General features: G+C 48.2%; 1 protein-coding gene and 2 pseudogenes across 1 annotated transcript; all 3 read left to right on the forward strand.

Annotated features, from left to right (window-relative positions):
- The first annotated feature begins 4522 nt into the window (after nt 1–4522).
- On the forward strand, nt 4523–10149 carry LOC115330562 (annotated as a pseudogene).
- Nucleotides 10150–18381: 8232 nt separating this feature from the next.
- LOC115330563 lies at nt 18382–19539 on the forward strand. Its single transcript, XM_029992426.2, has one exon. The coding sequence runs from the start codon at nt 18382–18384 to the stop codon at nt 19537–19539; it is 1158 nt and encodes a 385-aa protein (XP_029848286.2).
- Nucleotides 19540–19844: 305 nt separating this feature from the next.
- Nucleotides 19845–24125, forward strand: LOC121048392 (annotated as a pseudogene).
- Nucleotides 24126–27061: the final 2936 nt, after the last annotated feature.

Below are 27061 nucleotides of genomic sequence, written 5' to 3' on the forward strand. Positions count from 1 at the left end.
GGCTCAACAAAACGTCGCAGTTCCAATCGAGCATCACTCTTCATGTAACATGTCTTTTAAGTGTAAAAGCTGCTGCCAATGTAAAGGAATCCCAGAACCAGTCAAGCAGTTTATTAGCAGCTTTTTGTATGGCGATCCCTCCAGTTTTCTGGAAAATAAAAATTTATTTTGATTCATATGATTTGATTTGATTAATTGTTATTTAATTCGAATAAATTGTTAATTGAAAAAAAACGTTTAGTTTTCGAAAGCTCGCTAGCTTATTTTTGAGCTCAATACTAAGGCAATGACTGCTTCGAAAAAAGATGATGGGAGCCGTAACATGTTTGTATATGATCAATTAAAACCAAATAATTTTTTCGTAAACGCACATACGGTTATATTATAAAATATATAATTTGTGTTGTTTCCACCCATCTCCTCTTTTAAGCTGAAATGTCAAATGCCGTTTGCATCACGTCAGGAGCTTGGTAATTTCTTCATTTTGTTTTTTCTGGGATTGCGTTTTGTAGTAGACGAAGAGCGTTTTTTGCTCGCATTAGCAATCGAAGTGTCTATGAATTTATGGTAACGAAACCCGAGACTCGGGAACACAGAAGGGGACGAACCCCTTCTGTGTTCCTAAGTCTCGGGTTTTGTTACCATGAATCATCACCAGCTCGCTTGTTTTTTAAGTATTATTGCAGTGGCTATGAATTCATTATTTGCTCGCTCCGCGTGAGGTATATTATATCTCGCTCTCACGATAAGCAAAATCGGAGGCCTGTGAATATAACCTTATGAAATGACCGTCGCAATATGCAAACTCCATATCGTGACCATCAAAATACGGCGTGCAAAATGGTCTTGTGCACCTCGTGCGTTTGTTTACTCCTCAAATGCGTCCACGTGCATTTTTTTCCCTCGACCTCAAGCAATGCCGGTGCACGCTGCTCTGCCTCGTCATCGTGCGTTCCTTGCGTGTTATCTATAGGGTGTCTAAAGTAACCAAGCTTGATCTAAAATGGACCGTAAAATTCGGCGCCTGCATATAGCAATCTCAATGTTTCGACAAAGGTGCATTTCACAGGTCGGCTGTATCTTGTAAAGTTATAAAGCGTAGCTTCCTTTCTGCAAAAAATAAGGCCAAAAATCTTTCCAGGGTGAACGGCGGATGGCAACGCAGACGGCCGAGTCGCGTGGCAGAGAGCGTTTGGCGAACGCATTGATCGATGGCGTCGTGAGCGGCGTCGGAAGGCGTAGCCGACCAGCGAAAGAACGCAGACGACATGCAGACAAGATCCGACGGCAACAAAAAAAAAAAAAAAAAACATGTAATAATGCAATTGCGTTTTTTTTTTTACTTTCTATTTTATTTACGTTGTCCGGATTTATTTTTTAACCCGACGTACATAGCGTAAAATAGCGTTGATTTTATTGGGCCACGGTCGTCGCGAGCAGTCTCGATAAGGAGGTAGCGCCATCTATCAATACGTGCGCTAAACGCGCTCTGCCTCTCGAGTCGTTCGTTTGCGTCGCCGTCCATCTTTGACCCTAGCAAGTTTTTCGGCCCTATTTATTACCGAAAGGGAGTTACGCTTTGTAAAGGTTCAAGAAAAAACCAGCCTGTGAAATGCACATTTGACGAGAAGTTTTGATTGCTATTTACAGGCGTCGATTTTTACGGCCCATTTTAGATCGAGCAAGGTTATTTCAGTAACCGTATATGTTGTTCTTTGATTTGCATGCCTCTCCTTGCGTTCGAATGCCCCTAACGCGCATTTTTGAACACTGGCTCGCCGTATATGTCCGGATCGCCGTATATGTCCATCTCCAATCAAGCGTCGTCTGCCTGCGGCACCACGTCGACGAGAACGCAGTGACCGCCGCGCGAATCTCCAAGAAGCGGGCAGCGCAACCCCCAGTCGTCAACGACTATCTCCTTTTCCCTCGCCCTCGACCCTGAGCGTGATGAATGACAACGCGTACGCGCGACGACATTCAATCGAGTGGCAGCGAGCCACGAGGCAGACCGTGTGAGGGACGAGCCCCGGGCCGGGACTGACGTGCAGAATCCGTTGGCGTTGCCCATGGTTCGATACGGAACGCACCGCTTGCTCCGAACACGAAGGAATGCTCGATCGAAGGGTACTTATTTAACAGTCGCTCCGGTGCGGACGACGGCATCTGCGTGAAATAGTCCGTGGCTATATGGCGTGCAAGTTGGCCCACTCGTCGAGCACCTCGTGCGTTTGTTTCTCCTCGAGATGAGCCATGTGCTTTTTTCCCCCACCTGAAGCAAAGACGAGGCGCGCGTGGCACTCTCGTCATCGCGATTTCTTTAAGCGTTCTCTACGCTGGCCTTTGATTGGTGTGCCTCTCCTCGCGCTCCGACGCTCTCATGCAAAGCCCCCTCTATACTCACAAAGACTAGCAGTTCCACGACGGAGCCATAGAGTGCCCGGTCGCAGATTTGGAGCGCGAGGAACTTGTAGCAGAGATGATCTCTCGGGGAAGCCGGTATTCAGAGCACAGCTTTTGCAGCGGCGAGGAGCCAAAACATGTTTTTTTTTTTTTTAACCCGACGAAAAAAGAAGCGGTAGCACGAGGAACGCGAGAAGCACGAGTGAACATTCCATCGCTCAGGAGAAGTGTGTTTCGGCATCTCGCCGCAGCGGGGCGCCCGTTACATGACTCTCCTCTCATCCGTTGTCTGCCGCTCTACATTTTCAATTTCGGCGGTTGCGTCTTGTGGCGATCTGCCAGACTTTGTCAGTATAGAGGAGGCTATGGCTCATGACGGATTTGAAAACACTTACCCGCCGTGAGGTCACGGACAGCTGATGAGGCGCAGGGAGTGGCGAGTCTCGAGCATCGTATTAACGTTCCACAGGCAATCAGACTGTGGCACTCACCGATACCAACATCTAATAACCAATTACAGAACTGGAACATATTAAGCCACGCCCCGTGTACCTTTCGGTGGGGTTAAAAACGTCACTATACTACAATAATGTCAACAAACAAATTTAGAAAGTAGCTGATTTTTTTTTGTGCTTCGTTGTACCGCTTCGCTTTCCGTTGTTCGCTATTCGTGGTTAATTTTATTTACTAAAAAAAAAAATTTTACTTCTTGAAATCAGTTTGTGAATATATTTATTTATCTAATAATTTATTTATGGATTTATGTATTTATTGAAGTATGTATTCATGCATTTATGTATTTATTAATGTATGTATTGACGCATATATGCATTTATGTATTTATTGAAGTATGTATTTGTGCATATATTTACGTATCTATTGCCACACGGGTCGCCGAGCGAAGGCGTGCGTGGCCGAGAGATAGCGCTCGGCAGTCGAAGAGTGCGGACGCGCGATGGGTCGCTCTGATAGCGAGGTGATAACTGCCGGCACCGGCGGTGACAGGCCTTTTTGCATCCCTGCCGACTATGCATCGTGCTGCCGACGTTGCCGGCTGGTAGCAAGGGCAAAAAAATGACCGCATCTGCACGTGTTGAATGACGTTGATTGGGGCGAAGCTCTGGTGGCGCTGATGATACTGATTTTATTTTTCATAGGTAGTGCTGATGGTCCTGATTTTTTTTTATTGCTCATAGGTAGTGCTAAGTTCGGGGTTGCGTTTCGACTTCATTATTACTGCTTTGTGATCGGTGAAATGCAGAGCCAGTGGTTTTTCTAGCGGATCAGCTTGTATCCGCTAGAAGCCGTGGGAACGCATCTCCACCGCTTAAATCAACAGTTCATGTCAGAAAGAGAATGTGTGGTATGGAACGTGGTTATATACGCATTTGAGCATTTGACCGCAGCACCCTCTCGTCTATAAACGTTGAGCCAATGCATGCAAAGTTTAACGCGATTATATCCGCATTTGACCGCAGCGTTCTCTCCTGTATAGACGTTGAGCGGCTACATGCAACGTTTCATTCATGACATCCCCAGCTCTTGAGTTACTACCACATCTCAGAGCCCCCTACTCGTCCCGCAGTCGCAGCCGAGTGGTTAAGGTGATGGACTAGAAATTTTTTGGGGTCTCGCCGCACAGGTTCGAATCCTGTCGACTGCGCAAACATTTTGTTTTTCTTTTATGTGAGCACGGACGCCGGCCGGACGGACGGACGGACAAGGCTAGACCCTAAGGAGCTTCGCCCCTAAAACCAAGTCTACCTTCACTGCGATGTAAACGCCAGGCCTATAAGGATCGTCGACTTCAAGGAGCCTTTAGAAAAAGCGGACCTTCGTAAGGATGTAGCAGAGTTAGGTGTGTGCCAAATAGGACACGTGTGGCTCTGCAGCCTAAAAAGTGCGGCAGCGAAATAACGACTGCTACAGCTTGGCCGGCTCCCGGTAAAGGAAAAGCTGTGCGTCCCCGTAGACCCCAACCGGCAGGAAGTTCGGGAAGTTCGGGGTTGGGTACGACGCACCTAACAACACTCTCCGGAAGGCACTGGAAGAGTACGGAACAGTTCACGAGGTGACCAAGGAGAAGTGGCGAGTGGAAGGCTTCGAAGACATCGAGTTGACTACCAGGATCGCTAAACTGACACTCAAGGAAGGCAAGACGCCGGGGAAACTACCTCATCAGCTAAGGCTTGAGGGGTGTACGATCCTCGTTGTCGTACCCGGGCGGGCACCGCTATGCCTGCGGTGCCCAAGGCAAGGACATATACGACGCGATTGCCGTGTACCTCGGTGCGGGCAATGCCGTGGCTTCGGCCATGTGGCCCAAGACTGTGCACGCACGTACCCGAGTGCTGTAGTCAGCCGAGCGAGCGACGAAGGATGCAACCTCATTATGGATGAGGCGGAAGCAGAGGAGGCCGCAACATCGTCGACACCGTTTGAAAGGGCACAGCAGCACAAGGCGACAGTTGAAGGACGGAGCGGAGGCAACGGTCCAGGACGAGAAGCGCACGGAGACGGCTCCTGAAGCCAACGCAAAAGAGAGGCAGGCGACAACGCCTGGAAAACCTTCAACGGAGGCAATGGCGGTGATGGCGATGGGAGACACCGGCACCGAGGCAGCAGTCAACAAGTGTGAGCCAGCCATGGAACTGGATCCCTCAAAGGCGAAACGGCGACTGGACGATGAGTCTCCGAAAAACGTTGCACCGGTACAGCAGTGGTCTGAGGGGAGGGGAGCTTCAGCTGATTGGAAAAAAGGGCCGCTACGTCAGCAAACTGCGGTCCTCGTCGCTGACCCCCGTCGCGGGTCAGCGACGAGGACCGCATATATATATATATATATATATATATATATATATATATATATCAGTGTGTCGAACCGAAAAAAATACGGGTTCAGTTACGGTTCAGGTTCAGGTAAATTTATTTTGTTCCGGTTCAGTTCCGGTGCGATTAATTCGATCCGCGAACCGGTTCGCGAACCGGTTCGGAAATTATAAATGACAAATTGCAACATCAAAATAAATTACAAATAAAACATCTGAAATCAGCACATACGAAACGGGATACAGCGTAGTGTAAGGCTCAGGGATTTCTACCAGGAATGGTTTCTTTATGTGCACTCAAAGGTTACCTCACAGACGTTTACGCATTCGGACTTCATCTAATTGGGTCCGACGCAGTAGCTGTAAAATCCGCGACCTCCTTACAAACCCACTTACAAGTAGAACTTGTTAACTATCCCGCCACCTCGGCGTGTAAGCAATTGAAGGAACAGTGGGGAGAAAATACAGCTTTCTTTATTTGACCTAGCCTTCGGTAACTTAAATTAGACCCTTAACGAAGTTTTCATTGAACAAGATACGGAATATGAAAAACACTTCACCGAACGCAACGCCAGAAGGACGTGATAGGATAAATATTAAAATAGAAGAGTTCGCTGTCTCACAAATATGTTAGCTTCTAAGTGCCTATACGAAACCGGATGCATTATTATTAAACTCCACAGTTTTTTTCTTTTCTCATTCCGATGAAGCAAGCTTCAAGAACTCGCGCGTTCTAGAAACGTGTTATGAAATGAGCACACAGCAGCATTTAGGATTTACAAGACTGTAGGAAAATGAAATCCCGTGACGGAATTTTTTTTTTTTTTTTTTTTGCACAGCCTTCCAATTTTTTTTTCCGTGCAAGCCGCGACCAGCGCAATACTGGTTCCTATGTCAAGATTCATGGATGCAGCGCTTATATTCCTAAGACTGAGTGGAGAAGAAAAATATGTAAGCGAGGTGTGTGTCAGCTGACGGCACTTAAAAAACAAATGGCATTGATAGCACATTCATTGTCTACAGCGCGTGGCCGAACCGTTTTGACATGAGCCGGTAACCGTTATTTTTTTCCGGTTCAGTTCCGGTTTAACGGTTCGGGTTCGGGTTCCGTTCCGGAAAAAATACCGGTTCGGTTCCGGTTTTCGGTTCGGTTCGGTTCCGATTCGACACCCTGATATATATATATTACTTCAAGCGTTACGCTTGTGTCTTAATATCCGCCGAGACCGATAACATAAACCTCAGTAGTGATGCCTTTAGTTCAAGCGTCACTTCATGTTCAGTTTTAATTTTGAGCCTGACAAACAAGAGTCTATGTTCATCGACAGAAAGGCTCTCAAGCAGATCGTAAAGTTTCAGCTAGTCGCCACCTTCTCAACGATAGCATGTCCACTCCAGCGAAAAGCAACCTGGGCACTTCCCATGGACGGACACAAAACGCGTCGCAGTGTCCAAGCCCCGGGTCGATCGAGTCCCTGGCCAGAAAGCCGGGGAACAATGAGGTACCGGCCCCTCGATAAACGATCCAGGGGTCAGAGGCGAAAGTGCTTTTCCCCTCCCCTTCAGCTCAACCGCCAACTCTTTTACACCCCGTGCTTCTTTCCGGGAGGCGGTTTTCGCGGCACCCCGACAACTTGTGCAAATGAACGATCGTCGGGAAACCGATTAATTTATAGCGACAAAGGACCGAGACGATTATCCATGGGCAGGAACCGACGATCGGAGCGCCACACTTATCGTTTCTCGGGGATCACATCTAGAATTGCGCGAGGAATAATGTTGCGGGTTTGTGTCTACAACTTAATAAAATATATGATTTTACTTCAAGAACAAAAACACACTAGAAACAATGCACCAAATAAAGTACAAAAGCAAGAAAAATGCTTGGAAAAAAAACTCAGAAGCGTTCAACTTTAAGGGAATTCCGAGCAACCTTTGAGTTCTATATACCGCTGCGTCACTTTACGCTTTTTTTTTTACATCAGTTAAGAAAAAAAGACGAAGAGAAAGCCACGCGGCTCAGCCGCGCCTCGCATGGGCTCCTGCTTCAAAGTCCGCTTTTGGATGACCAGGGGGGCTATGTTGCGCTTTTTGCACTCCCAGGAGACTAGGGAGAGGGAAGTGACGTCAAAGACACAGCAAATGCAGATTGGATGTTGACAGAAGAAAACGAAATCAACACCCAATCTGTGTTTGCTGTGTCGTTGACGTCACTTCCCCCTCCCTAGTCTCCTGGGAGTCCAAAAAGCGCAACATAGCACCCCAGGACCATCTACGTTCCCCAGACAGTCACCAAGAGCTTCCTAACGTCACGAGCTGTACGCTGATACCACCAAAGCGGACCTAACAGTGGCTGTTTGGACAAAATCGCCACCCACAGCTCGATTACGTCGGCAGCTATCGCTAGGCTTCGCCCCGTTAAGCATAGCCACCGAATTTCCACCGGGGCTCCCGGCTCGCAAAGCCCAAGCCCCCACCTAACCCAACTCCGCTGACAACGCTATGGAGTTCGACGCCCAGAGCGGCCGGACCCTAGCACCACCCGGTCCCCGGCAGAACATTCTACGCGAGCGTCACAATCTCAAGAACCCACCAGCAAACCCGACCCGGCCCTCAGAGCCACGTCAGTCTACAAATCGTCCACCTGGCACGCCAGCCCCCCGACTACCCGACGCCGAATACAAGGTCGTCTTTAGGCCACGAACTGCACTACGAGTAGCTGCCTACAATGACCGCCAACTCACACAGAGCTTACAACAGGCAAGCAAAATACCCGAACACATTTCCTACGCTCAAGTCACCGTGCAAATTCAAGCATCGCCAAATTTAATCGTTGCGGGCACGCCCGAAGAAAACTGCGCGCTCGCGTTGAGCGAAATTTCCACGATCCAACTGAGGGCAGCGACCCATGAAATTCTACCTTACCTCAAATCGCTCTCAGGGACAAAACGTGGGATGATCCACGGTCTCGACCCGGGCACCACCACTGATCTACTCCCTCACATCCTGGCATACAACAGCGCACGTATACTACATGCCCGCATGCTGGGTAACTCCACATCGGCACTCTCACATTTGAAGGAATCCATGTACCATTCTACATCAAAGCGTACGTGCTTTTCGCTCGCTGCCGACCATACCGACAAACCGTGCAGTGCTGCTCCCTCTGTGGGGAGCTCGGACACAGGAAAAACGTCTTCCCGAATCCCGACACGACAATGTGCGCTCAGTGCCACACAAAGAATTCCACACCAGACCACGACTGCACCCCTAAGTGCCAACTCTGCGGCCTGACCCACCCTACGGCTAGCTTAAGGATTGCCGCAAAACGCTGCGACCACCGCCTCCGCCACTGCGAGTCCGGGAACGAGCTCTCACCTCACGGCGGTGGCAACAACAACCGTCCTCAAATTCCTAGCCTCATAAGCAACGACAATTCCCACCGAACCAGCCGAACTAACAACAGGTCAGTTAGTCAACCATCGTCGCTCCTCCGCCTACTGCTCAAGACTAATTCCTCCTACTCCCCACCCGTCCCGCCCAAACTCCCGACCCCCGCATCCTAACCCTCCAACAAGAAAACACGCTCCTCACGCAGCAGCTAGAAGCTACGAATAAACGTACAACTACCCTCAAACAACGTATCGAGCAACTTCTCATGCAAGTGGAGCTGTTGGTCAAGCACCAAGTTCAACGTCCTCAAGACTCAACCCCGGAGAGGGACCCCGATGCCAACCCCCCCCCCCCCCCCCCTCACAAAAATGGAGCTGTCAGCCCAGCACTAAGTTCAGCGCCCTCAGGGCCCGACCCTTGATAGGGACCCCGAGGCCACACCACTTACCTCTCGCGCCCCTACGCCCGTCCCGACAAATATTCGCCACCTTAAGCGCATCATCTACGAGATTGGTGAACGCCTTAACAACCGCTTGATCTACCTCGATCAGCGCATCCACGCCATCGAAGAAGCAAAGCGTCAGTCGCGCAAAAGGCCCAAACAGTGCACCTTACCCCGCACCTCCGGCGACACGTCCCCTCCCCTTCAAATTGACTATGACTAACCCCCCATCACCCAAGAACTCATCCGCACCCCCCCCCCCCCCCCCTGTTGACCGTATGGCAGTGGAACTGTCACTCGTTTCGCAACAATCAACCATCGCTCACTCTCCTCGTCCTTCAACGCTCGCCAGACCTCATCGCCCTTCAAGAAACGAATACGGACAACGTGTCGCTCCGGGGTTACATGACATATGCCACTAATCCAACATCCCGAACAGCCATCCTTGCTCAAGCCACCCAAACGGCCCAAACGCACACTCTATCTACCATGATAAATTATACATTCGTCGAGCTCCATACCCCGTAAAAAGACAGAAGCCAGCCTGGCGCACTTCAAGCAGCCATCCACGTGACCCAAAAATACCTGCAACCCAGGGGACTCGAGTGCGCCCCAGAAAATCTGCCCTTCTAACGCTGTGCAAGAGAACATATAAAAAAAAACACAGACCCCATACCAGATCCAGAGCTCACCATTGACAACCAACCCGTCCCCAACGTCCCACAGCTTCGCATCCTGGGCCTCAACATGCCAAAAGATGGCTCAGGCGCACAGACCATCCTCTTACTGCAGCGCACACTCACCCGACTCATGCACCTCATCCGTAGAGTCTCCCATCGCCACATTGGACTACAAGAAACGAACACTCTACACATCAGAATTCAAGCTATCCTCATAAGCCGAGTCACGTACGGGACACCGTACTTGACCCTGAAATCCGCGAAGAAGGAGAAACTCGACGTCGCCATATGCCAAGCTTACAAGGCCGCCCTGGGGCAACTTCCAAAGACGGCTACACGAAAACTCCTACAGTTTGGCGTCCATAATACATGGGAGGAAATACAAGAAGCCCATCGAGTCTGACAATTCACACGACTCAAACTCGCACCGGCAGGCAGAGCTACACTCAGCCGGCTCGGCTACACGCATCCTGTAGAATGCAAGCAGAAGAAACGCATCCCTCTCGCCATCTGACATTCCATCAAAGTCGCGCCTATCCCAAGAAACATGCACCCCATCTACAACAAGGCATGCCGAGAAGCCCGGATACGAGCCCTCAAATTCCTATACGAACACTCCCCGGATTCTTCTTTTACTCGCTACACGAATGCTTCCTAGTACCCCCATCAACCTGCCCATGCCATGAGCGGCACCGACGCCCATTGCAAAGAACTGACGGCAGCTATAATCCCCACTACGTCTATCGAGACAGAAGAAGAGCTCGCCATTGCTTTGGTGGCCACCACTGGCGACAAGGGCATCACTAAACTGACCGACTCTCAAGCCGCTTGCCGAAACTTCCTACTAGGCCGCACATCACCAGCGACCTTTAAAGTTCTACAAAACGTGCGCCAGCTCCCGGAACTCTATATCATCTGGACCCCCGGACACGAGGCCTTCGAGAGAAACAAAGCGGCACACGCCGCTGCCCGCGTGCATACACACCAGGCCGTTTCTCAAGAGGTCAACGACATGCAAACCCCATGGACCCTCAAACCCACTCCTCTTAAAAAATACACAGACATTCTCCCTCATTACTGCCACGAACGACGACAGTTCCCGCCGCCGCACCCCCACCTATCCAGAGCCGAAGCGACCGCTTTTCGTCGGCTACAAACGAACTCGTATATCCAAGGCACTCTACTGCACGCCATGTACCCCACCCTCTATCCTGCCACCTGCAACTTCTGCTCCCAGCCTGGCACCCTGTACCACATGGTCTGGGAGTGTCAGCAAACCCCATCCTTTGCCCCCAACCCTCTATCCTGCCACCTGCAACTTCTGCTCCCAGCCTGGCACCCTGTACCACATGGTCTGGGAGTGTCAGCAAACCCCATCCCTTGCCCCCAACCCTCAAGCAACCTACGAGCAGTGGGTGAGCCAACTGACCAGTTCCGACCTCTCAACCGAGCGTAGCCTGGTGGAGAGGGCCCGGGCAGCCAGCGTGGACCAGGGCTTCCCGGACTAGAAAAGGCCACCCACCGGGCGGGCGCCCAACCATCAGCGCCTGAAGCTTCATTTATTAAAATTTTATTCCTCCTCCTCCTCCTCAGTTAGCCTACAGTACTCACTCAAAATAATCCCAGAGAATAATGTATTCCATATTATTTTATTGAAAAAACGCATAAATTCCCTCCCGTTATTGCTTCCAGTGCAGTTTGTTGTTTATGTGCGAACATTTACCAATATGTGCAATCCAATAAAACTCCGTAAATATTTTAACCGCAAACACTAACGGGATTAAAAACAAATATGGCAGAGATACCCTGCCAATTTTTTTTTAAATTATATTATCTTAATTTTTATATCGATATATGCACCCCAACTGCCACGCCGCACATGTTGCGTTGATGAAACGGCACGAATAAATACTCCAAGCAATCATCACGAGCAAACCGTAATTAAATAATACAAAATAAAAAATACAATTTAGTTTCTCGCCATATTTGAATACAGTCAGAGATTTGGCTGTCAATACATACACTCAAAAATCATCGGGTTTGGCGGATATTTCTTTGAAAGGGGTATTTAGTAGACTCTGACCAAGTTCTTCATCGTGCCCAACGTTTCTAAGCCAGCTCGCCTCCTTGTTCACGGATGAGTGCATGTGCGCTCAAAGGTCGCAATATGTCGTTGTTATCTTCTACTTTCTGTCAGTATTGTTTTTTTTTTTTTTCTGTATTTGTTAGTGGCGCATAGCAGCCCGTGTGCATAGCTGCTTCGCAGCGTACCGGCGGACCGGTTCAGGTTGTTGTTCGTATTTCTATAAGCTAAAATTCTAATAAGAGCCGTCTCGATCGTCCAGTTTTTTTCTGTCGAGAACGGAACTCCTGTTGAAGGCCATGACGTGGCCGGTCTTCTAAGCATGTTCCGCCAGTGCGTTGCCTTGATTGTCTTTTTCTTCACGTCATAGTTATGTCTACGCAGACGTTCGGAAAATTTCTTCGTTCCTCCCATGCCCCATACGAGGCGTCACATTCAGCACAAAAAACTTCGGTAAAGCAGACCGTAAGCTTTTTACAGCGACAGCTGTTACGAGCCCTTTCCACCACTGGAAATGAGGTTCGTTATTGATGTTGTAGTAGTAGTAGTAGATGTTGTGATAGTTGTAGTAGCTGATGTTGTAGTAGTTGTCGTTGTTGATGTTATACGTGGCGATGTGTCCCTCGTCGATGTTGCCAAATCCTCAAAAACGATTGCCTGCCGCCCGCGGAAATTGAATCTGGGCCCCCTGCGTGCAAGGTGACGGCGCTACAACCGAGCTACGCCACACCGTTAACACGCCGCTCTAAACTTTTAGGTGTTGTAGTACCCGATGCCTGCCGCAGGCGCTCTTTCAAAAAACAAATTCGATAACTAATTGACATTGCAGCACTGACAGCGCCAAGAGCTCGTGTCGGGGGACACGCTTTCACGCGCCCTGAAACAAAAAAAAGAAACAGAGGCGTTCGCAACAAAATGGTCAGATGTCTATTTTGTTCCGAATGTATTTGTTCATGCACCCCACTGGGCGTGAACGCGAAGCTTGTTCCCAACGACTTTGCCGTGACTTGTCGCAGCTATCGCTTAGACTGTACGGTGGATTGACGCAGGGCCGCGCAATTTTTCTTTTGGGGGACGATCCTTTGGAAGAGGATGATCATTACTTATGGTTGAGACGGGCTTATGTGTAACTGCGATGCCGTACGATATCCCCCCGCAGACGTGGACCTCGCTCGCATCATGGAGGTACGAAGGCACATGCGGCTCGGGGTGTTTTTGTTCTTGGCTGCGGGGGGAGGGCTGTCGTAGTTTCTTGTATATCTTGTTGACGAATTTTGTCGGGTAGTTCTTTTTTTGGAGGTCTCCTTTTATAAGATTGATTTCCATTTGAAGTGACATCTCTGTTGAGCAGAACACGTGGGCGCATCTAAAGAGCGTTTACACTACGGAGGTATTTGTGAGTTGTATGGTGGTCTGACGAGAAGTTTAGCAAGTGTGCGCTGCTTCCCTGTATACCTGAAAGGTTAACTGGAATAGTGTTTTGTTTTTTTCATGCACACATCCAGAACTGTAAGGCCGCAGTTCGACTCCCGTTCGACTGTGAATTGAGTGCCTGGTTTGATGGAGTCGAGGTGTTTGTGAAGGCGGTTGAGTTCGATGGTCTTGACAACATAGAAGCAATCATCCACGTAACGTAGAAAAAAACTGGCTATGGGGAGAACGTGCTTAGACATTTTTGCTCAATGGCTTTCATTTGTGAGGTTGGCTACCATGACGGACTAAGCAGCACATTGGCCATGCCACTACTGTTTGCTGAAGCGACCAGCGAAAGAAATGTAGGTGTTCGTCAGGGACAGCTTTAGTAGGAGGTCATTCATCGAGAGGTGGGTTCCTTCAGGCAGAGTTATGCCCGACGTGAGTTCCGTTCTGATAACGGGCAACGCGAGTAGAATGAAAATAATCGTCAAGAAAGATACCACATCGAAGGAAACCAGGCTCTTGTCATCATTCAATTGCAGGTCCGTATCCAGTTTAATGAAGTGGGCGGTAATACTGACACGCGTGTTGTTCTTTTCTATGAGTGGGAGAAACAGACGATGGAAATAATTTGACATATCTTGTAATAGTGATGTCGTGAAGTCGGTTATACAACCGACGAAATTCCACTTAAGAATTTTTGGTAAGCCGTAGAACGCAGGTGTCAAACCGTTTCGGCAGATAACATACAAGTTGAGAGTCTGAGACTCCAAATATTTATTGAAGATAGCATGAAGTGCTTTGTTTAGGATTCCTTTGATTTCTTTTTTTTATGTTTGGGTACTTCCCTGCCCGCTTCTACATGCACAGGCACAGACATCTGTGCTTCTTTGTACGTCACGGTAGTCAGCCTCACAACGGAAACCACAGAGCAAAAAGCCCTAAGCACATTTTCCCCTATACCTACTCTGTTTCTAAGTTAGGTGGATTCTTTTCTGTTCTCAAGACCAGCAAAGTCAAGACCAGCGAAGCCATCCAACTAGACATTCCATTCACAATCAAACACCAGCCTAACGATTGCTTTTCATTCCTGAATGTGGCCGTGAAAAATCAAGAAGCGTTTTAACCTTCTAGGTATACAGGAAATCAACGCACACCGGTCGCTGCTACCTAAACTGCTTGACAGACCACCCTAACCTCAGACATCTTTTGCGATATCGGCGCTCTTTCGACGCGCCCTTATGGTCGGCTCAACAAAGAAGTCACTTAAAATGGAAGTCGACCTTATAAAACGAAACATAAAAAAAGTACCCAACAAGATTCGTCAAGATATACGTCAACACAATACACCTCCATCCGCATGTGCGACCTTTACCTCTATGCCACGAGCGAAGTCCTCGTCAGCGCTCTGAGACCCTACAGCATTGCGGTCACACATAACCCCGTGTCAATCATGGTCCATTATCTTCCTCTTCCAAAAGATCGTCCCCCGGAAGAAAGAACTCGAGGACTGGTTTACCGAATTTCCCGTGTGTAGGGGAAATGAAGAAGTTTCCCGATTGTCTGCGCAGACAAAAGTATGACGTGAAGAAGAAAGACATCCAAGGCAACGCGCTGGTGGAATATGCAGAAAAGACCGGCCACGTCATCGCCTTTGACAGCAGTTCCATCCTCGAAAGAAAAAGAAATTGGAGTAGACGGCTCCTATTAGAATCTTGGCATATGCAAAATACAAAAAAGAGCGTGAACCCATCCAGTGGAACGCTGCCAAACAGCTATATACACCGGCTACATTGCGCCACACACGAAAAGAAAAGAAGAAAACAATACTGACGGGAAGAAGTAGACAACGACGACAGACTGCGACCTTTGAACCCACATACAGTGCCGAGCCAGCTCCGAAATGTTGAGCACGATAAAGAAATTGGTTAGAGTGTACTAGTGACCCCTTTCATTTTGCTTACCTGACGAGGCAGACTTCCGCTGAAATGTTTACATTTAAGTCATTATGCGTAGATCTTCGAATCGCATGTCTGCTGTTCACTGCGGCACAAGAGGCCATCTTATTGTTAGTCGCCGCCAAAACAAAACAAAAATATTCAACAGTGGCGCCGTTTTAAGTCCATCCGGCTCTTCCTCCACCAAGCTAACACTACCTCTAAAAAAGCCACACAAAGAAAACGAAGCAAGCTTCTTCTTGGACACCATCTGGCCATCCAAAACAGATTTCCAAGATGGAAGCTCAAGTCTCCGCGAGTGCACGAGGTGTTGTCCATTTCCTCCAACGCCCAAAAGCCGTAATATTTCCATAGGAAGGACGTTGAAGAAATTCTGAAAGGAGTCCTTCGGTGCCTCCATGCGCGATCTATATAAAGCAGTCGCCACACGCGTGAACCACTTGGACTCAAAAACCTGACGCGGCTCTTTCACTGGTTGGACGCAAATACCCTCCACATCCCCCCCCCCCCCCTTTCCTCTTGGTCCTAAGCTCGAATCTCGGAACGGATTCCCCTTCTGTGACGCCGAGGTGTACGGAATGGAGTTTGAAAATGACGCGTAGGCAGCTCGAGGTAGGCGGGATACTATAGACCATTTTCTTTGCAAACGCCACCAACCAGTGCTCCAGGCTTTAACGTCCCAGCGAACTTCCGGTTTATAAAAAGAAACGAACAAAGCCCCCCTTAGCACCGCTGCTTAGAACGTCAATGAAACATTTAACTAGCAATTATCCAGGTGACCGTCAAAAGAACCAAACAGCGAGAGATCTCTTCAAATATTTTCGAATATTGTTGTAAACAAACTTGTCTCCTCCAAGACGGTCAATCGTGCAGACGAGGGCACTCTCTAAATCTCCAACTTTGTTTTGCGTGTAGCATTTATGCTTTCTTGCACTTGTAAAACATAGACAAGCTCGACAGACTTGCAAAGACGGAGCGACAGATAGTCGCTTGGGACGCAAGCAGCGCTTCATGCTTGTGAACAGCTATAGCAAAGGGGTTTATAATCCAGGAAAACTTGGCAGTTCATATGGGCGAAGCCAGCCCCTCGCCTCCCTCGTAGAATGAAAGGAAGTAGGGCTCACGTGTGTTGCTCGTCTCAGCCACTGGGGAGCAGGACCGCGGGCGCGTAGATGCGCTCCCGTAAGAAACCGAAGCCTAGAAACGCGTCCAAATGGAGCGTTTCTACAGAACGCCGTAAAATGCTGCCCCGGCATTATATCCTCTAAAAAAAAAAAAAGTTGATCTAGTGGTTTTTGATGATGCTCAGAAAGTTTCCAATTGGAATTATATGTATATTTGTTATAATTAAAAAGTTAATAATAAATCTTGCTTAATTAGCCGACTGAGAGTTTTGACTATCTCCTTATACTATGTCCCCTTGGTCGTATACCTGACCTGCACAAACGGCATAAGTGTAGCTTTAATGGATTTTTTAAACACATCTAAAAGGTTAGAAATATCACCCTGTAGAAAGATATATATAGATTTATATGAATATAATCTTGTTGAAATCACAGCATTTTCAAACAAAGTTATTTTCTCATTTTATTAAAAAAAAAAGAGTTATCTCATAAAACGCCACTTGACGAAAAACAAAACCAGAAAAATCGATAAAAAAAAAGCCCCCCCTTCGTCAAAAAGTCTTTTTTTTTTTTTAGACATTCTTGAACCCTCCTCAGAAATGAAGTAAATAAGGGGACTGCGTTTCGGCGGTACTTTATTGTGCTGCAAACTACTTCAAAATGGGAGAACTGTTGTCCCCAATTAAGGCTATATTCCCATTTTTAATTGCGACGCACCCTACAACGACTGTGTTTCAACAATAATCTAATGTTGGAACATTTTTATTTAATAAAACGCTTACTCCTGTTGTCATTCTTTTCTTTTTCACGGGCTTCTGTTGTAGCAAAACAAGCCCGCATTGCTTCTCTATTCCTAGCGAACCGTCGCTCTTTCTCCCCTCCGGCATCTCTCTGGTACGTCGAGCTCGCGACAGTCCATAGCAGAAGCCATCCTCTTACAACCTTACTCTACCGACTCCATTATTATCCGCTCAGATAAGGAAGGAGCCCTCAGAGACTTCTCAACCAACTCTGTACCGGCACGCATGAAACACGACCTGACGTCCTACATGTCTGCCTACCCCATCTCCACGTATTTCTTGGGGGGGTCTCCGGACACCAAGGAATCGCAGGGAATGAAAGGGCCCGCGCCCATGCTCGCGCAGACGAGTCTCCGAGAAACCCTGAATCATGGCTCCCGAACTACAACCCGAAAGAGGAACGTGCCGCTCATCGCAAGGCTCAACGACAGCGCATGAAAGACCTCCGCCTTTCCCGCCACTCTGTTCCCTCTCCCGCCACTAACCTCACACTCAGCGAAGGTACATACGTTCGCTAGGCATAGACATTCTCCCTAACATGCGACCGCACAACCCACCACATAATAAACCGCAACCCCCACTGTCAGGTCTTTGGCGCCTATCCCGGCACCTACTGTGCTTGTCCTCGCGTCCAACAATCTCCCCACTTTCTCCTTGCACGTCTCCTCCCTCCCCACGTTCCCTTTACCTGGGACAACTGTGACACTCCGCGTCCTCTGGCCTCGCCTAGCGCAGCACATCTCCCATGTGTGGGACCCTTCGACTTCGACAACACTCCACCAAGCTCTGAACTGCAACGCCAAGGGAACCCCGGAAGGCCTCAGCCACTAGAAACCACTTCCCGGACGTGGGCGGCTTGAAAAAATGTTTTTCTTACTTCCACTCTCTGTCTCTCTCTTTCTCTCTCGCTAATACACAGCCCATCGCCGCTTCTTTTCAGCCATCACCTCTACAGCTCTCTCCTTTCTCTCGCGGGGCATTCTGAAGACCATGGCGCACCTAGTGAACACCTTAACAAGCGACAAGCGCGTGCCTCAAAAAAAAAAAAAAAAAAAGCGCGGCACGTGTTCACAACGCGACACTGTTAACGGAAACAAGCGATCGCGTAATTTTTTTTTTATTCTCTTGAATCAAAAGCTTTCAAAACTTTTATACTCCCTCTTACAAATGTCGGCAGTAAAAACAAAAGCATACTCGCGAAAGCCTGTAGCAGGGCACAAGCTGTGTCATGCTAGTGAAAGAGCTCATCCAATCATGTACCGTGGGACGTCCTACGTCACACCGTTCCTCGCCTTGATAAAGGCGCACTTCGGAACAATAAACATTATTCATCACCCGACTGGCGGCCCGCTTACATGGTGGCAGCGGTGCCCAGTCGAGATGTCGAAACCGTCAACGCCGCCGATGCCCCCATTGCCGTCAGAGCTGCTGCCGCCACCGAAGCCCCTGGACACCTCAGGCGACGCATGGCTCGGATGGAAAAATTGGAAACGTGAGTTCGCCTTGTTTTCCACCGCTACGCAATTGAGCAAGCAGCCAGAGGAAGTGCAGGCTGCAACCTTACTAATAACAATCGGAGAAGAAGCCAGAAAGGCGTATGACACCTTTAAGTTCACTACAGATGAAGAAAGGAACAGTGTAGAAGTACTGATTCAAAAGTTCGAAGCCCGCTACAAGCCCGCTACAAACCTGACTTTCCAGGAGTTCAGATTCGGGTCAAGAGACCAAAAAGAAGGTGAACCTTTCAATGAATGGTTAACAGAGCTAAGGATTCTAGCTAAGAATTGCGAATTTGGAGAGCTGGAAGATCGGATGCTACGCAGCCGTATCATCCTAGGAGTTCGAGACAAGAGCGTGCAGCGGAAATTACTTGTTGGGAACCCAACCTACGAAAAGACCGTTGAGCTGTGTCGCCTTCAAGAACAAGGGCAGGAAAAGTTCCGGGAGATTACTGGAACAGCGCAAGGCGCACCTGAGGCAACTATTAATGCTGTTGCTGCGAAAAAGAGTCCCTGCTCTAGGTGCGGCTATTTTGCTCACCGCGGCGAAACCTGCCCAGCAAAAGGAAAAACGTGCGAGAAATGTGGAAGGCTTAATCACTTTGCTCAAGTGTGCAAGACGCCTGTACTTCAACAGAGCGCGAATAAACCGAAGAAAGAACTACGCGCTCTGCACACCGAAAGTGACGAGGAATTCTTCCTCGAAGCATTAACGGTAAACTGGGTCGCGACCGACAAGTGGAGCGCGTCAGTTCCCATTGAGGGCAAACCAATGGCGTGCAAGCTAGATACGGGCGCTAACTGCTGCGTCATATCAACGCAAGACGTCGTAAAGCTTTCAGATAAGCCTCGGCAAGAGTGTGACGCTAACTGCGTTTTTTCGGAAACAAGACGACTGCTCACGAGAAAGTAAAATTGCTTCTTTCCGCAAACGGCAGAGCGCACGAAGAACTCTTCTTTGTCGTAGAACAACATGTGCCGATCACCTTGAGCGGATCCGTTGCCGAGCGCCTGGGACTTCTATACCGGGTGCAGAATGTTCATCTAGAGAACTTGTACCAAGCCGCACAACCTTTTGCAGAAGTTTTCAAAGGCCTTGCGCAATTGAAAGATGTCGAGTATGAAATGAAGCTGAAACCTGGAACTGTTGGAGTCGTCGTGCCGGCCAGGAGAGTTCCAATTGCCCTTCAGGACAAGGTCAAGGCGGAACTTCAGCGCATGGAAGAGCGAGGCGTCATAACCAAGGTAACAGAGCCTACTGCATGGTCTAGCCACATGGTCACCGTCATTAAAAATGACAAAGTGCGTATTTGTTTGGACCCTACTGCACTCAACAAAGCACTTTTGCGTGAAAACTACCCAATGCCAGCCCTAAAGGACGTCGCGCCGCTACTGTTTGGATCGAAATTCTTTTCGACCCTAGATGCGGCGTCCGGATTTTGGCAAATCAAACTTGCAGAGTCGAGTTTCAAACTTTGCACGATGAGCACACCGTACGGGCGATATCGCTTCCTCCGGATGCCCTTTGGGATCGCATTCGCGCCAGAAATTTTTCAAGCAGCAATGCACCGCCTACTAGAAGGGCTACCCTGTGTCGCCGTAGTGATGGACGATATTCTACTCTGGGGCAGAACAAAAGAAGAGCACGACCATCACTTGACACTGCTTCTGTCGCACTGCTGAGATTACAATCTGCGACTGAATCTCAAGAAATGTACTTTTCTACAGACAGAAGCCCGCTACCTAGGTCACATCCTGACCACGCAAGGCCTGCGCCTGGACCCGGACCGCGCAAATGACATCCTGGCGATGCCGCCACCCTCAAACAGTAAGGGGTTGCAAGTTTTTCTTGGCACAATGAACTTTGTGCAGCGTTTTGTACCTCGCATGTCCGACGTGACTGCGCCGCTGAGAGCTCTGCTGCGCAAGGATGTTGCCTGGGTGTGGACCGAACAGCAGCGACGCGCTAAGACGAGCATTGATCGAAGCACCGGTTCTGTCGTACTTTGATTAAAAAAAAAAAGTCACTCTTTCTGTTGATGCCAGCCAGTCAGATGTCGTGTTATTTGCTTTCGTTGTATCTGCGAATGTATATGTTGTATCCCACACCTACTTGGGCCTTCAATGGCTTGTAGTATCCTCTAAATAAAAAAAAATACGGAGTGGGGGCCGTCTTTACTCAGGAAGGCCATCCTATCGCTTTTTCATTGAGATCCCTTACTGAAACACAACAGCGATACGCACAAATTGAAAAAAAAAACACTGGCGATTGTGCACGGCTGTACCAAATTTCATGATTACATTTTCGGCCAGGCGGAAGTAATTGTCGAGACAGATCACCGTCCCTTGGTGCCGATCTTTCAAAAACCACTGCACCAAGTTCCACTTCGTTTGCAACGTATGCGATTGACTTTGCAACGTTATCCCATCCGTCTTCTATACAAGCCGGGCAAAGAACTCTTTCTTGCCGATGCTTTGTCACGCTTCCCCAGTAAAGTCAGCATGCAAGAAGAAACCACCCAGTTTCTGGCGAACGTACTTGCTTACGTTTCAGCATCAGAAACTCGCCTTAAAGGGACACTGACAGGGTGTTTATGCTCGCCGAGGTTTTTAGTTGTACGTGACATATGAGAGCTCAACTACCCAGAACAGAATTTGCGGCTCGAAATTCGGTTTCTTTCCGCCCGAAAACCGCCGATCAAGAACTGGCCGGTTCGAGTCTCGCTCACTCTCTTTTCCGCGGTCACGGGCCGTTTTCTAAGGTATCGATGCGACCACCAAATTTAATCAAAGTCGTGGGTCACTGAAGGCACACACTCAATATTAAAAATAGAAAAAAATATGAAACCCATTTTTTGTGGCTTCTAAAAAGCTGCAAATACGTTGATTGAAAAAAAAAGTTTCACAGACAACCGGAAGCATTCTGTGCGTGCGTCGTTTCGCGTATCGTGGGACTCGCCGCCTCGCAGGGACGGCGATGGCAGCGGACGACGGGCGTGGGACCTCTATTTCAGAACTGTCGTTCGCGGTACTGGCGAATTCTGTCTACCTTTAAAAGAGAAATTTGGGACTGATCAAAAGAATTGGTATTCATCCCGTACGACACGCCCGACCACCAAGCCGATTTGCACGAAGACGTCGCCAAACCGTCGCTCCCTTCTCGTGGCTGAAGACATCGCTCGCGCAAACGTCAAACACGACGAGTCTACTTCGAGTTGAATATGCACGCGTACGATTTCTTTACAAGGTGAGAATGTCGCCAATGCGTGGTGCATCCCGACTTCGACCCGGGAGTGCTTTAGCTAGAGAAAAATCGGCAGCAAACTTTCCAACTTACAGTTTATCGGCTGAATTATTACTAAGGAAAGAGATCCGCAAGAAAGGAGATGCGCCACTAGCTCAGTGGGAAAGACGTCCGATTTACACGCGGTAGGACCGGGTTCGATCCTCCGTGGAACATTATTTTTTTTTTTTTTCAAACATTTTCCGATGTTTACATATCTTTTTCTTTTTTTACAATCATCACTGAAGAAATAAACAAAAAAAAAATAACAAACAAATGTTGTGGACGATACTTCGCTGAATTAAATGGTATGGGATTTCCGTTTTGACACCTGAGAACTCAATGTAATCACTTTCCACAAAATACAAGGAGCATATAAATCAGGTAGCGTCCGCTTTCCGAGGTGCCCGTATATGTTCTACAGGAATTGCAGCCAGCCATTGGTCCCGATCCCGTTGATCTTTCGGAAACTCTGTCGCACAATGCCACTTTTTTTCGGATGCAGGACATGTGAGCCAGCTCTTCACGCAACATCTTGGGTGTATTCTTTTCGAAGCCGATCAAAATTCACCACGGGCACTCACTACTCATCTCCAACTCCTCAATGTACAAAACAACTCATCTTGGAGTACAGAACAACGAGCGGAACATACATAACTGCGAAAGAATCCCACGGCGAGCAGTTCCCGCACGCCGCATGTCGTCTGCTACGGGAAGGAGGAAAAAAAAAAAAAAAACACGGTCGGGTGTAGCCACGTGACTTCCGCCGCTCGCTCTCTTCTCTCCACTTCTCCGACCTCCGTCGGGTTTCGGTTTCGGTTTCGAGCAGTTGCGTCTTTTGGCTTTATTAAAAAAATACGCTACTCTGTTGCAAAATATTAATTGGGTAGTCTTCCGTCACCATAATGAAGCACCTGGCAAAAAATAAAAAAATAATTTTGGGGGGTGTCAGTGTCCCTTTAAGGACGTTCTTGGAGCAACCAATGAGGACCCCGAACTCTCAAACCTGCCTGACTACGCGGAGACAAGCTGGCCTGATAACAAGCAAGACGTCCCAGAAATCGTCTGTCCCTTACTGGGCGTACCGCGAGGAGATACACACTCAAAACGGCCTTCTGTTTTGCAGCAATAAGGTAATGATACCAAAGTCAAAAAGAGTAGAAATGATGTACCTCCTGCACATGGTACACGCGGGGGTGGAGAAGATGAAAGCGCGAGCAAGACGTGTGATGTTTTGGCCGAACATGTCTAATGATATCGAGCAGTTCTGTAAGGCCTGCAAAGTGTGCCAGATGCATCAGCCACGAAACGTAAAGATGCCTCTTCTGAGCCACGACGTCTCAACACTGCCTTGGGAGATCGTGGGAGTGGACTTGTTCTCATACGGCGGACGCGAGGTTGCAATAATTGTAGACTTCTATTTGTTCTTTTTTGAGGTTCGGGAGCTCCGCAACACTACCGCAAACATGGTTAAATCGTGGTGTGCTGAAGTGTTTTCAGTTCATGGGATACCACTGAAGCTGTGTAGTGACAACGGCCCACCATTCAACAGCAAAGAGTTCAAAGACTTTCTAGCCAATCTAGGCGTTATGCACACTACATCTAGCCCCTACCATCCACGCTCTAATGGTATGAGTGAAAGAGCAGTTCAAGAGGTCAAGAAACTTTTAAAAAAGTGCTCGTTCAGAATCCCAGACTTCCAAATGGCTTTACTTGAGTGGCGAACTACTCCCAGAGATGCTGTCCTCAAGTCTCCTGTGCAGAGGCTGATGGGACGACAGACGCGGACGCTGCTACCGGTACCAACAAGCCACCTGGAGCAGGAGACTGTGCCAAGCAAAGCCGTCCACAACCGCCTCAAGGAGATCCGGCAGCGGCAGATGACCTTCTACAACCGCAACTCCCGAAACCTGCCGCCATTGTCACCGGGGAAATAGGTGACGACGTATGACACACGTGAGCGAACCTGGTCGCCAGCCATCATCCTGAGACCAGCGGACACCCCGCGTTCAGCGATTCTTCAGACTGAAGACGGCCGCGAGATTCGACGCACAAGAGAGCACCTAAGGGAGGCAGCATCCCAGCCGGACTCAAGTCGACCTTCCACCGAAGACCGACCGGCAGACCAGGACATCAACGAGCCCATTCAAGAGCTACGCAGAAGTACCCAAGAACGCCGGGAACCCTGTCGGTACCCACTGCCCGAGAGACTGTAACAAAGCCCCTTCCCCTTTTCCCATTCCCCTTTAAAGAGGGGAGATGTAGCAGGCACAAGCTGTGTCATGCTCGTGAAAGAGCTCATCCAATCATGTACCGTGGGACGTCCTACGTCACACCGTTCCTCGCCTTGATAAAGGCACACTTCGGAACAATAAACGTTATTCATCACCCGACTGGCGGCACGCTTACACTTAGCCCATTTTTGTTTGTACAAGGACTCGTGCGTAAGAGGCACTTTATAAAGACACGCGCTCATGATCATGTCTTTGCCTTCACTACCCATTTTTGCGAGATGCAGTAACCGTTTTGCAGTCCGGTCTCAGGGCACCGCCGTCTTGCTTAGTGGGGTTCGCTTAAGCGCGGCCATCATTCGATTACGACGCCTTAGCAAGGATTTGTAATCGCATTATGACGCGTCCAAGCGCTCCCCAAGCAGGCAAAATGGCGGCGCCCTGAAGCCGGACTTGCAAACGTGTATAGTATTGTGGAAAATGCTCATTTTGGTACTGACCCAAGTGGAAAATTTTGGAACGCCCCAATACCCCTTCGAATTATATGGCAAAAAAAAAACGCCGATATGTTCGAGTTAGGTTTCGCGTAGTGTACTCACTCTCCCACGAGCCCCGCACGCTAACACTAACAAAAAGAAGCTGGCTCACTTTCCCGTGCATCCGCATGCGTTTTGATGTGACGACCAGAATTCTTCAAGTGGAAAGGGGGGGGGGGGGAAGGAACGCTACCGCATTTAATAAAGAACGAAGACTTTAATATACGAGCTCAACAATCATGTAACCTCCATGGCAAACATTTTCGCAAATTTGTGGCACCAATTTCTTGTTCAAGACGAAAGCTTTCCAGTTATAGTTGTGTCCACTGTTGTCTAGCTAACCCGCAATATTTAGATGAGCAATGTCATTTACAGGTCCGTAGGGCAACAGGTTCGGTACAAAGAGTACATCGAGTATAACGCGCAAATCTACGACATATGTACGCCCTATCAAAGTTGGGTAAAACGTAAACTTAAAAAAGCATAGGACAAGCTAGATCCACTAAATCAGCTATGCAGTATCGGCACTCCGTTCCCCGATCTGCTAGTTGGCGCCGCCATCTTCAAGCTGAGAGCAGATCAAACGCAACTGTCGATCATCACAATTCAAAAATCCACTTCCTCAGGTTTAGACACGGGAGTAGGAAGATTAAGTGATATCGTTTTGTTCTGTCGCAAACTGTTTTAAAATTTCTAGAGGACGGGAAAACTTTCCTGCGATTTCAGATAACTGGCAATTGTGATTTTAAGCACCAATGTGGCTGAAGTGTTTTTACTCTGAAGCGTAGCTTCTTAAGTGTCTCTAGAACATGTGGCAGAGCTTTGATCATGCGTGATAAATCAAAGTGAACCTTTTCAGAAGCACGTAAATGCCAAAAAAAAAAAAAAAGTTTCTTGAACAATTTTTTCTAAATATTTTATATTTTCTGTTTAAAAATAGGTTGTAGTGAGAGATGCCAAAACCTACCGTGAAGTCTCTCGTTATACTAAGGTGGACAGTGGCGAGGGCTAACATGATTTTCTGCTTTGCGATAAAGAATGTGCGGCAGTGAATAAATTCGACCTCGTTGAGCCCATCCATCCGCATTACCAAAAAGTGTATAGTATTATAGGACTATTAGTTGGCAGAAGAAAAAGAGATTAGCAATACGAGAAACTAGAAACAAAACCAGGAGTGACAAATAGTCTACCGAAAGAGTAACTTGGTTGCAACGAGGGCGTGAGAAGCTGCAGATGTCTCTTAAGCCGTCCAGAGTGCAGGCTCGGGGGAAATCCTGCAGATGTAGCGAGAAGGATTAGGAGTAAGCCGAAGACACGCTCCTAATCCTCGGCCATTTGCCAAAAGACAACAGAGACCGACGCTCCAAGCTTCTGAAAAGCGGGAAGCATGGCGACTGACCACTAATCCTGCGCTGGCCAGCCTTAATTTCCTTCCTATTACGGCGTTGTCCCTAAGATTTCCTATTTAGTCACTTGCATAACACGGCGTCTAGCTGGAAGAAGCAAAATCAAGCAATGGATTATTGCGTATCTTCAGTTCCTACTAAAAACAGTGCAAATTCAAATCGGAAATCTCAGTGCGGTGAAGATTTAAAAAATAAAAGAACATGGTTGTGACCCCGGCTAACTAAAATCTTATCAGAAATACGCTCACGCATAAAATTGACCATGCGTCGTATTTTTATTCAAATGAAAACTCACACGATGCTCACGAAGTCAAGTCACTTGTCTCCACACAAACTAGAAGGAACAATGCACTCAAATCTAAACCAAAATAAAGTAAAATGCTCAACCACTAATTCCTGGAAGCTCAACGGGAGCAATTTTTATGTAGGCACGTTTAATTTATACTCCGTTAAAAACAAGGCAGAACATCATGGTACATGAAGAAACGAAAACTATTGCCTACTGGAATTTCACTAACTATTGTACCTATTTCAACAAGCAACAATTTGCGGGTTTTACGTGCCAAACCAAAGAAAGGCATTTGGCACGTGCCAGTGGACGACTGAGGATTAAGTTGGACCACCTGGGGATCTTTCGACCTGCAACCGAAATCTCAATCTTGTTTGCAATCAGCCTCCGTCAGATTGCGAGGACCTCGGCCGGGATTTAAACCCGCCACCTGGGGATCCGTATACTAAGTCACCGCAACTAACCCAGATAAGTACTAAATTTCGTACAGCTTCATGATCAAGCTCCTATGCAGAAAGCTGAGCTGAAGCTATTAATTATACCAGTCGCCAGCTCCCAACTGATTATATATAAATTTCCCGCACAAAAGTTAACATTTTCTTCTACGAAAAGTTCTCTCGCTTCTCGTAGTACTCAAAGATGAAGAAAATAACGAACCTTGCAACAAATGCGCGAAAGCCTACACAAAAA

Source organism: Ixodes scapularis, unplaced genomic scaffold (assembly GCF_016920785.2).
Source record: "Ixodes scapularis isolate PalLabHiFi unplaced genomic scaffold, ASM1692078v2 PGA_scaffold7__128_contigs__length_106722199, whole genome shotgun sequence".
In the NCBI taxonomy this organism is placed as follows: Eukaryota; Metazoa; Arthropoda; class Arachnida; order Ixodida; family Ixodidae; genus Ixodes; species Ixodes scapularis.